The sequence below is a fragment of the Apteryx rowi genome, unplaced genomic scaffold (genome assembly GCF_003343035.1).
Source record: "Apteryx rowi isolate R43461 unplaced genomic scaffold, aptRow1 scaffold_335, whole genome shotgun sequence".
NCBI classification, from domain to species: domain Eukaryota; kingdom Metazoa; phylum Chordata; class Aves; order Apterygiformes; family Apterygidae; genus Apteryx; species Apteryx rowi.
Window position 1 is genome coordinate 251222 of NW_020449808.1, and position 12474 is coordinate 263695.

Genomic DNA, 12474 nt, shown 5'->3' on the forward strand with positions numbered 1-12474 from the left:
AGGCCCGGGGCTGCCCGGGGGTCCAGGCCAGCCCGGGCCGCTGGGGGCCGCGGGGGCCGGGGAAGGTCTCCCTCGCCCGCGCCCCGGGACGCGCGCCTCCCCTCCCCGGCGCCTTCCCCGCTTCCTGCAGAAAACGAGTACAGGAAAGTTTTCCAGCCAGATCCTCTGGATTATCCAGATTCCTGTCAACTGAGAAACAACTGGACAAAGGCCAGGTGGTTTCCTTCCACCGTAGTTTGGTTCTGGGTCCAATTTTATCCAGCTCTTAGAAGCTGAGGCTGTAATGAAGATTCCCAGAACCAGACCCTTTTCCCGGTTTCTTGAAATAACTCCTGTCAGAGTACTTAAACTCTGGGTCTGCTCCTAAGGAAGTCCGTGGCACTGACATAGTTCATATCCCACTGCAAGCTTTACTCAACCTCTACCAAGACAGTATACGGTGCCTCACGAACAGATACCTCATTTTCCAAGCTTTCCTAATCTGTTAATGGTGTCTGGATATTTCATACTGCCATTTTGATATATTGTTTCCTATGATACTGCTTTCTTAAAACACTGTTGTCCTATCGCTCTTTCCACCACCCCTAGCATCCTGTCAGACTGGTTCTTCTGCCACAGCCTAGCGTGTGGCTCCTGGCTCTTGGGGACACTCTTGAGCAGACTTGCAAAGCTGCTCCCCTCTCCTCTCTTAAAATTAGCCTGAAGATTCATCCCTTTGGTGCAGGCTGTGTAGCCATTGTAGCTATGTGTTCTTCCAGTTTCATGACGRTAATGATGAGCGTGGTTAGTTGCTGCCTTGTTCATTTTGTTCCATTGCTCCTACTTTGTCTTCTATTTTGCTGAAACTCTTAATGCATTATGTGTTAAATGTTACTGTCCTTAGTACAGTAAAGTGCTTGCATACAGTGCTGGATAACTGCAAACACTCGAAATCATTGGCTCCACACGTGTTATGCACTTACTGAAGTACAACGCTGAACTGGAACGTTAGTTTTCAGGCTGAGGTCACATCTCATCCCTACTGAGAGAAGCCAGCATGCTTTTTGGTACCGCAAGATAAATAAATAAATAATGATATAGTGTTGCAGAGTCCTAAAGTAATTGGTCGCTACAACATGTCTCTAGCAAAGCTGTGAATTTCYTGCTATTGCCTAATTTGGATCAATTACATTATTGGGGTTTTGGTTTCTGGACACGAATTTATTCCTAGCTAGCTGGAAGAAGCTTCCATGTAATACAAGCAGATGCATTAAAGCCTGCCAGAAATAACTCTTCTCTCCTGACATCAAGAACTAATCCTCCTGCTATTTTATGTTACTTTAAATGTGATATATCTCAAGATCACACCRAAACTAGACAACTAATACAGGTCTGCAAAATTATTTTCATTTTTGGGGGCCCTGTCGCTCTTTTTCTGTCTGGAGTATTGTGTCCCCTTGAGATGCCTGACTCCTGAGAGATGTGCGACTGTGCTAACAGTATCATATCTGAGATCATTTGAAATGTCTGACTCCTATTTTCTGACTATTTGACGATTTTAAGAACTACTGAATTCGGTTAGCTCCTCTTCAGGTTTAATTGTTACACTACATTCATCTCTGTTAAAACACAGGTGTCTGAGCTGTGGTTGCTAGAGACAATTGAAAATCAGTAGCTAGGAAGAGGCATACAACRTATTTATGGATCATACTTGCCGTTGTGGATACAGCTTGCAAAAGACTTGTACAAAACTTGAACTCCACAGAGGTGCTAGCCTCAGAAGTCAGGTAGCACTTGGCCATTGCAGGCTTTATGTTCAGTTGCTCTGACTGAACATTGTCAGAGGCAGATCAGGTTAAATCATCTCCATTCTATTTTTTTTAAATTTAGCTTAAGGCAGCAATTCCCAGACTTTCTGGGTCCTGGTCTGCTGTCCACACTCAAAGTTACTTTTAGGCCACCATGCACCTTTACCATCAAACCTTAAAATAAAAAGAGATATAAGGGAGATTTGGTGCTGGGACCTGCAGATCTCTTACCATAACTTTTGCAAAGTACCACTGCTCTGTGGATCATAGGCTGGGAAGTTTTCCAGGGAGAATAAAGTTGCTCATCTACTAGCCTTTCAGTTTTTAGTAGATGACTGTAAAAACTAGGACACTTATAGTAGAATTCATCTTAATTTTAGTTGTCTGATTCCCTACTTAACTTGAGTTCCCTGAGGCTCCATTTATAATTAGTGCACAGGAATAAGCGTGTCTGGAGGGCAAGTCTTCTCACCTATCTTAGACATCTTAGCTTAGGACGAGGTGAATCATCCTTTGGTATTGCCTGTTTCATTCCATTAGCTGTGAAGTAAGGCTGATACAGATTTAGACAACCCATTTTAAAACACCTAAATTATGGGAGATGTATCAATGCTCCGTGTAGAGAAGGCCCTGTCCTGGCAATCAGGTATCACACAGCTCATAGTGGTGTTTCTGTCATACATTCCTGTAGCCCAGCCAACATGACAAATATTCAGGGGGATTGATAGCTTGTAATTGCTGCTACTAGCCATCAGGACTTGCTGAGATACCTGTCTTCTGCTACAGCTGATTAATCTGGAGCAACAGCTGTAGAGTGGTGAATATAGTGAGGCAAGCAAAGGCAGAAAAGGAAGAGCTAGATATTAGCTCTACACTGCCCAGAAATCCCACCTAGTCCAGACACAGTGGACTTCATTCTAGACACACAGCCCTTCCTCTCTGCCTCTCACATACCATCCATAGTGCTCAATAAAATTAAGAAAGTACAGTTTGTAACAGAAGAACTTGTTTCTCTGGTTAAAAAGAATATATATATCCAGGTGAGAAATAGGAAGTTTTCTTCATCTTTTGCACCTAAACTTGGACAAAATGGGCACATTTCTCTCTGTTTAATCTGCTTGTCAGGCAAACAAAAGCACCTCTGTTTTTTTCTTCCCAGAAGATGTCAGACTGCGATGCCTCTTGTGCGGAAATGGGCAATAGAGCTAAATGCTGTTCTCATTATAAGGATACCTAATGGCATCCAAATCCAGATATACGCATATTTGCCCAGAGCTTATTTGGGCTCTGGTCTTCTTGTAGAAAATACCGTGTTTCTTATCTTTTTCCCACTAGCTTCAATAGCAACTGCATTGCTGTGGTTCCCAGCTCTGAGCATGTTGTGCAGGACTGGGCTGCCCTGGTAGAACTGGGATAAATGCACTGGTCCTCAGTAAAATTAGCAGGTGAACCATGTCAAAAAATGAATCAGCCCAGTCTTAGAAGGTTTGATTCCTGGCCAATGAAGCTACAGAAGTTCTTACTTAAGGAGGTTAGGAACCATTTAACAAAATCATTATTTCACCCAGGTAAAGTACTCAGTGCATATCCTACAGACTAAGAGATTTCACACCTTTGTAGGTTTTCTACCTTTGTAGGTAAAGGGCTCAGCGTGTAGCTCATGTAGGTGTGCACAGGCTCGCTTTTACAAGCAAGCGAGGTAGAGTCCCCCAGGTAGCGTAGCCATAGCAGCTTGGAGCTGAGCACTGACTCGATGCTCACTCATTTATCCAGCTAACTGGGTGGGCTGTGCAGCCCTCGCCGAGTCCGTATTTTTGTGGCTGCATGTCCAACACACCAGGCAGTGGTGGTGGTAGGTCTACACAGTCTAGATGGGCTCCCAGTGTCTGCAAGATGTGGGCTATCCTTTTGCATTGTGGATTGACACAAGGGTGTCCTGGACGAACACTGCAGCATCAGAATTCTGGAGCCAGCATAGGTAAAACTCACTTGTATTCCTCCTGTGCATGTTGGAGGAAGCATCAAATATGTGTGCCACAGACAATGGCAGTAGCTGATATCAGTGGTCCCTGCGGTATCCTGAGATCTGGTAAATGGCCAGAAGCCAAAATGTAAACTAAATTAAAAAACAAAAAAAACAAAAACACTGACTSCTTTTGCTCATTCAATGTTTTACAGCTGAACACTCCTGTGTGAAATATTTCTTGGTATTATAACATAATGGCCTTAAGGATTGGTTTGATTTCTAGTGCTGGCACAGAGAAGCAGCTTATTATATTTCTGCTGAGCAGCCATAGATACCTAGAATCAAATCTTGTATATCTGGGATGCACAAACCATACATGCTGTAGGCATGTTACATAGGTATAAGTTGTATTTGGAGAAGAGTACATCTGATGCTCACCAAGCTGTTCTGCATTTGTGTATTAATTTTCACACATCTGTGTAATACCACTAAATAGCAGAATTTAAAGAAAAGTTGTATACAGAAGGGTTACCACCTTATAGCAGATAGAGTGGTAATAGCCATAAGGAAAAATATATCATAAAGATTTCTTCAGTGTTGAGTTGCACAGTTGCACCAGAGACAGATCAATATTGTTATTCATTTAAGAAAAAATATTTCTTTCAGGATGGCACTGCAAAGGAACCTGTACAATTGCAGACTTTTATCACCCAGCTTTCAATTAAGTTGAAGGCATTAGATAAGGCTAAAAGATGAGGAACATACAACATTTACTTAGATGAACAAATGAGAAAACATGCACATAATCTCTTAAATCACTAAAAAGATAATAAAAAAAGAATGGATTTGAAAAAGAGAATTAAAGCCAGTCCTTGCTTTTTTTCAGTGCTATGAAGTTATCCACTCAACATTTCTTTCTAGTCATAAACTGCTATGGGCTGTCACACCACCTGTCTCTTCCACATGCACCTGTGACTATGGTTCTTTCRCTTTTGAGCAAAATACCTTATAATCGGTACACTTCTAAAATACTCATGTACCAACCAGACTTCATCATGTATAGCTATAGGTTGTAAGCAACCTTCCTAGCCTGGACAGTAGGGTGTGTGCGGGGACAGGAGTGCCACGTGGATTCCACCTGATACAGATTTGGGATGAGTCTGAGCAACACCAGCAGTGCTCTTGGGTTCAGCAAGATGCAGCTTAAGTTAACTGAGGGTGTCAGTTGCTTCTTATCAGGATTAAGGGCTTCACAGACTGCTCATAGCAACGTTGTAGAAAAGTTGTTGCATTTACAAATTTTGGCTGAACTAGGAGTAATCCTCCTCCTTTGTGCACACAGTCTTTGCTGTCTAACTCTCCAGCAAAGAAATCTCTTTAAAAAAGAGAACATTTTAAAAAAAGTGTTTAGTGTAGACTGTCAGGCTTGTTTTGTAACATGAAATGCAGGGGGGGAAAAAAAAACACAGAAAACCACCTTTAYAATTTGCTCTGTAAGGTGTGAGTTAATATATTTTTATGTTAACATTTAAGATGACCCTGATGCTCAGAAACCCATAAAATTTCTCTAGTCCAGGGTAACTGAAAATAAAATGAAATTCTGTAACACTGTAGCCAAGCAGTATCTGGTTTCTTGGATTTAGAACCCTTCTTGTTACAGGTATTTTGACATGTAAATATACAGATTTCAGTGGAAATTAGGTAGTTAGGTGCTTATGAAGTGTCCATTTGAGGCTCATCTGAATCTTTTGATGTCAAAATACCCTTCAAAATCAGGTTTCCAGTGAGTTCTCAGAGTGATTTCATCTCCCCCAGGACTTTTCATCTTACTTCTGGGTGTTCTGGCTCATCTTCCAGGTTGGGACACACATTAATGATCATGGTGGTTATGCCTGGAATATAACAATATATATGACAGGAAAACTTGCAGTTCTGCTGTCAAGGCCTGCTTTGCTGGAGAGGGAAAAAATTCCCTTTGTATACCTTTGAAGGTCATGCTCTGAATGACTAACCACCTTTATAGAGCAGTTTATGGAGCTTAGCCAAAGCACTTGAAGTGCTTTAGGTCATATGTCCACATTGTTAAATTTCAAATGGAGCCATGTAGTAGATCTTCACTCGCCTAGGAAAATTTCAGATCCTTTAATCTGAAACTGTTTCAGTGTCATTATTTTGATATATATATCTTTTTTTTCCTGAAAAATCTAGTTAGCCTCCAARGGCAGGTGAAGAAGAATGCTTCTGAAAGTTCGGTAGCTAGGCATGCCTTTAAGGAAAGCGCCATGTTCAAGCAAGTATAAGTGAGAGGGAGCGGAAAATCAACTAATTCTGAAAATCTTGAGTTAGCTACCTCAAACAGCAGATAGATCTAGCAGAGTACAAACCACATTTGTGAGAGAAGAGAGAGACAGATTCTACATTCAGCTATGGAAAACCTCTATGTCTGAACTATGAAGGGAGTAAACCCTGGAATTTTGAGCTGTAGCATGATGCAATCACCTTAGAACCACCACAGGCTCTAACACTGAGACGCCTCTTACCAAAAACATGTGTATCTGTATTATAGGTGTTAAGTCTACACTAATAATCTGTGCTCCCATTATGATCAGTGACATAAATGTTTAAGAGCAATGGGAAGACTCAAGCTCTAAAGTGTACCTATGTCTATCCACTTAGGTTTTAGACTGCTAGAGTCCCATCCTATGCGCAGTAGATCATATGGATATGTCTTAAGCTACATCAGCATCAAGAAACAAAACAGGGAAAGCCCATCCTGTAAAGACAAATACCACTGCACAGTTTACATCCATGCAGTTAAACACACTTTCTTTCTCCCTCCTTTTCTTGCAAAAGATCCAAGATAAGCGGCCTTATCCGGGCTGCCTAATGGGAGCAAGCCTGACCAGGCTCTGTCCCAGTGAGTGTGCCATGTCCAGCACTGTGATCACAGCGCAGAGCTGGTCCTGCCCAGTTTACTGGTATGGACGATTTCAACAACAGCACCTCCRGGACATCTGCAGGGAGGAGGCACAGTTTAAAGGGCTATTCCTGGGCCTAGAAAACCATAACAACTTTAATCTGTATTCTTCCACAGACTAACCACAAGGCTTCAAATCACTCGAATGCTTTTCAGCTCAGCTTCTTCTGAGTTACAGATAATATTAATCTACCTTCTTAACAGGACTATTTTTATGTGAAGTACTATTACTCTGAGGATATATAAATCAATCCAAAAATACTGTATCAGCTACATGGTATCACTTGTTGCAATACAGATTAACTCTTTAGAGTCCTCCATTAATTGCACCTTTTAAACCGCAGATTTTTTCTCACCCCCAAATGCACTCCACAAAGAGTAATTTGTCTTTATGTGATTAGAAAATCAAACTGGACAGGGAGAGATGAACAATGAACTTTAAGCACTGAACCACAGTTCAGACTTTTTCCTGGCAGTCTGCCCAGTCTCAAAGGGGCAGTATGCAATTTCTAGGACTCAGCCTCCCACCCATAAATGAGCTGTAAATTCCCATTGGGACAGAATCCATCTTAAGGTATGTGAATGTACAGTATCCTGCACTCATGCCACTTAATTTTGTTTTGTATCTTGGCTATTGTAGCAATAAAAATGGCAGGGAAACACAAGAAAACATCAATAATCTTCAGAAAAAAGAATAAAAAGTCTATGTTTTTCAAAGCAATAAATAAAATAGATGTGCTATAAAAACCGGAACAAAAAGAAAGGCTTTAATAATAATTCATTTTACCAAACAGTTGTCAATAGGTCATCTTCTTGTTTATTTATAGTAGTGCAAGTACACAGAAAAGACTATTGCTGAGTGATGAACACAAGTCTCATGATAGAATTTAAACACAAACATGGGATTCTGTATATATCCTTAGGACAGATTAACTATAATGAATTTCCGGYTAGCAGCTGAAAATTACTTTCTTCTGTTAATGCTCTTCCTTTGCCATACTCATTCTGAACATTAATGGATCTCATTTTTATATATCGTCATGCAAGCTGCTCAAATATTGTGTTTTTTCCCATGTAGACAGCATAGTAGAAATTTTGCTGCTTAGTCACTATTTAGGTCCACTGATACAGTGGCCAAACTATAAGAGGCCACACCTCTTTCAAAAATTGCATTTGCTGGTGTTTAGATGCTAGAAACTATAAAAATTAAAAAACATATCACTTCGTTGTCCTAATCACAAACCCCATTTTCCCTTTCATGAATCCATTAAAAAAACCCACTCATTAATGCATGCCATAAATTGTAGCCTTCTTGTTAAGATGATGACCCAAGAAATATATTTTTGAAGTTAATTTTTTTATCACAGTTTTTTATTAAACATTTTTCTCAGTTTTTACTTTGGACATAAATACACAAGTTTTATGGCTCATGTTATAAAAGACACTTATTTATTAGAAAATATATATGGAATATATTGTAATGCTTACATTTGTTCCCATTTTATCCTATTTTTTTCCATAAATTCTATTAATCTAGGAAAGCAGCATCAGAAAGCAAAATCCAACCTACCTAGCAGCATAGTCTACTACAGCTATAAAGATTATTTGCCAGTTGTAAAATAACTTTTGGTTTGTGTTTGTTTTCAGAGTAAGGTAATGTCAGTTAGTGTTAGAAAACAAACATTGCATGTTGTGCTCAATTAGTTACTAGAAATCTAGCTCATGACCATGTGTATTTCTATAACAAAACATATAGCTTCTCTATTACTTTACAGCTTAGATAGATAGACAGACAGACATGTTTATTTTCAAAACAGTATAATGTAAATAAGGGACCSAGTTCTGTTCTTACTGAAGTCAGTGGCAAAACTCTGATGGACTTTCAAAAGAGATTTGCACTTTGTTTCTACTGTTTTATTAATAAAACCAAAGACAACTACATTTCAGCTGGAAGATAGGGTGAATTTCACTTACAAGTTTAAAACTGGCATGCATTATTGCTAGCAGATCCTGTAATAATTCTATGAATGGATTTCCAGTTGAATATGTGGTGAACTAGGTTTACTGTTCCTAGCGATAAAGACCCATGAGAGAGTGGGAGTAATCCTTCAGACCCGAAAGCAAGGAAATGGAATTCCACACCTAAGAAACATGCAGAATCAAACCTGTAATCTTTTTACTGTAGTGAAGCAAAGGGATATTAGATTATATATGCTTTATAAACAGAAAAATCTCTTCAACATTTTTTCAATATACATACATTAAACTGTACAGCTTRGTACTTCCACATAGTGGGCAAAGAGCAACTCCCAGGGCCATTGCTATGGAAGAGCATAGAAAATGCAACTGTCCTTGATCCCTCAAGGCCAGGCAAGATCAGGCACTAGGTCAGGAAGAAGAGGAAAGGTTGGGCAAAAGCTGCCAGCAGGCTGGTTTAGAGGCATTCTACTTTTTTTTGCACCAGGACTTACGCTAACACTAAACCCATACCAATGATGACACCCTACTGAAATTGCAAGATACACAGAGAAAGACAGAATAAAAGCACAAAGCAGTAATGAAGACCCTAAGCCAACAAACCAATCCATAACAGAAGTCCTTCATGACTCACTGAAATTCATGCTGTCTATTATGGGTCAAGAATCCTCCTGTTCAGATCTGGATGTAGGATGTGGCCCAAACTCTACTGAAGAGGAAGCTGGGTGATATGTCATTTCTGAAAGGTCCATTTTGGTTCCATCTAGCAGACAAGATTCACTGCATTAGTATTCCCTGTGTCCTGTGCACTTTGTGTCCTGTGGCAGGGAAGACACAATGTTATTGTGCTGCTCTATCCAACTCAGTGAGTCAGTCCACTCACTGATTTTGGATTCAGCTTGGAATCACCTTCACTGCTTTCTAGAGCAGACAGAATGAGCATTTAAAAAGGTATGAATCTGCTGCAAAATAAAAACAAAAATTTCAGTAATATTTAAAAAACATACTTTTTAAAAAATTCTTATATTGAACAAAATAACTTGCAGTTTCTAGTATGGTTTACCTTGAAATGTAACATGCTGGGAAACGCTGTGCTTATGGTTGATGCTGATTCAAACTAGGCATATTGAAACAAAACATGGTGAAATCAAGGCATTCATATTAGAAATCACAAACATAATTTTAGGGCATTCCACTCCCTTACTGGAATAAAAAGAGTCTCAATGTAATCAAATTTGCACTTAATTCTAGTCAATGCAAATATTTGACATATGCTCTGCATCAGATATATTTCATTTATATTTTACTGAACTGATCATCGGTATTAGAGTTCTTAACATATCCAAATGAAACTTAATAGCCCTAAATGTTCTATATCTTTCAGTCTATTGACAAAGRAAAGGAACATCCTTAGTGAATCTACTCAACATGCTATTTGAATTAAACATGTATTTTGACTGAAAAATGTGTAACTTCACCATTTTTGGTAATGTTTGAGCTGAAGGCTTTGTCTGATGTTTCACATGCACAGAGACAGAAAAACCCTAGAACAAAACACAATTTTAGTAGTAACACCAAATTCAAAATTTCTTTCAGAAATATATTCATTCATTAAGAAAAGATGATTAGGTTGCCATTTAGAATTCAGCCCTCTACCACTACCAAAGCAACACCTTGCCCCACTGAGTGAAGAAATGCAAGAAGAAACTGTGCACAGTATTTTCACAATGTCCATTTACAAGATGATACTCTTCTGAATTTCTRGGTGAAAAGAGGTGACCAATGCTCAGGTATAACCATATTCCTGCYGTCTGCAGCTGTTCAGCGACATTAAGTGAAAGGTGTTTACTGAGGATGCAGCACAAATCAACTGACATGAGCACCCACACAGATTACATGCACTCCCTACACGTATTGCAATATTAGTACATTTCTGTGTTCACTGTTAATTTGCATGCACTTGTTCATGTTACACCTGCTTCACTATTACAAACTGCAAGTGCACACCTGCTTAAAAACAGCATAAAGTCTATGCCTAGCTTTGATACTGGGTGCACCTTCCACTGCCAGAAAGAGAAGGTGTTAGCAGCACTAGAATGCACAACTGCTCTATATCTGTATTTTCTATTTATCCTAAGCCACAATGTCCTAGAACTTTCTCTGTAAAGTGAAGGTGAGTCACAGACACACTGCACCTGCCAAAAAAATTAACGCACTTTTTATCCTGCAAAGTTTTTCAATAATACTGAGCATTAGAAATAAAACATCTATTTTCTATGTCAAAATAAACAATTATCAATCAATTACTAGAACTGGTTTTTGAATGTTTTTTGTCTAGACCAAACTCAGGCCTGTAGAATTACGTTATGAACTATTACAGAGATTACCAAATTTATACTAGCTTGYATTAGAATATTTATTGTTTAAAAATATTTGCTAATTTGTTAAAATCTACAGTCCATGCAATATATCACTTTGGAAGAAGAAACAAACAGCTGATTTACATAAGCAAGAACCAGCATGCAACATGGCATGTGTTCCTTGCCTTCCCTAAGTGCTATAGAACATAATGATGATATTTATAAATGTGCATATAAATAAGGTAGAGATTCTAAATCCATTTAAAAGGGTCTAATCCTTTATGTTTTAAGGATCAAAGACAGCATCAACAACTAAATGTTTTCCAATAACCTAATACTGCAGAAWGTTCTAAATATGTGAAAACTCTGCCTTGCAGCCTTTAATCATGTGATCAAATTATAGTGAAATTGCTCCCATGTATAAAGTCTATCAGGTTGTGTCCTAATCTGGCATTTGCTATAAAAAGATATCAGCCTTTTTTTTTTTTTTTTTAAAAAACAGAAAGTATCTTGGATTTAATTCACTTAGATATTTAATAGTGGAATTTGCCAAACCATCACTGAAGACACTAGTTCATCTTGTCGCTGCTGTTTGGTCTTCTTGTTCACTCTTCTGTGTCCTTGACCACCAGAAATGACTAATACTGAACTTGCTTTCATTTTCTTGGATCTCTGTCTTTTACTTTTAAATGAGATACTTTGATCCTTCAAAAGCTCATAAATGTTACTGTCCTCCGGTCTATGTTCTAGGGAACTTGATCCGTGAGACAACGTCAGGGATCCCGAAGATGAAGACAAGTCACTTTTTTGTGTAATGGATCCTACTGAACCTCCCAGCCAAATTGCAGTATTGTGGGTATTACTATGGGAAGAACCTGGTCTCTCATTGYGCAGAACGTTCTTTTGCTCATCTTCTTTGGATTCGGAGCTAGGAGGCAGACTGCTCCTGGATTTGTTTTTGTTTTTCTTGTTTATAGCTGCAGCCATTACAAGAAACTTGACTGGGCCATTATGTGCATGATATGACACCATTCCTCTTCCTGGAGAGGAAAAAAGAGACAATTAAAGAACATTAAGGTTTTTGTTTTGTTTTGTTTTGTTTTACCATAGAGTTCCACCACAATCAGTTCAGAAAAGCATAACTCTTAAAACTGTTTTATATGCATCCATTCTGTTTTTAGCCCTGTAGGTACAGGATTTCCCCAGAATTTTGCGTCCAGTTCTGGGCTCCCCAGTACAAGAGGGATGTGGCACTACTGGAGCAAGTCCAGCGAAGGGCTACAAAGATGGTTAGGGGACTGGAGCATCTCTCTTATGAGGAAAGGCTGAGAGAGCTGGGCCTGTTTAGCCTGGAGAAGAGAAGGCTGAGAGGAGATCTTATCAATGTGTACAAGTATCTGAAGGGAG

At 39.2% G+C, this 12474-nt stretch overlaps 2 protein-coding genes across 9 annotated transcripts in view; both read right to left on the bottom strand.

Annotated features, from left to right (window-relative positions):
* Positions 1-9369, bottom strand: part of KBTBD11 (kelch repeat and BTB domain containing 11) — a 32943-nt gene extending 23574 nt beyond the window's left edge. The window contains exon 1 of the mRNA XM_026072058.1: positions 9342-9369. The gene's annotated coding sequence lies outside the window, so the exon portion shown is untranslated. The remainder of the gene's footprint in view (positions 1-9341) is intronic.
* ARHGEF10 (Rho guanine nucleotide exchange factor 10) overlaps positions 7546-12474 on the bottom strand; it is a 111026-nt gene continuing 106097 nt past the window's right edge. For 3 of the 8 annotated variants that reach the window (XM_026072050.1, XM_026072051.1, XM_026072052.1), the window contains one exon: positions 11019-12107. In XM_026072050.1, coding sequence (XP_025927835.1) covers positions 11593-12107 — 515 coding nt within the window. In that variant the 3' untranslated portion in view covers positions 11019-11592. Of the gene's footprint in view, positions 9670-9770; positions 12108-12474 lie in introns of those variants that run through there. The other 5 variants (XR_003254576.1, XM_026072048.1, XM_026072053.1 and 2 more) reach the window with 5 other exon arrangements.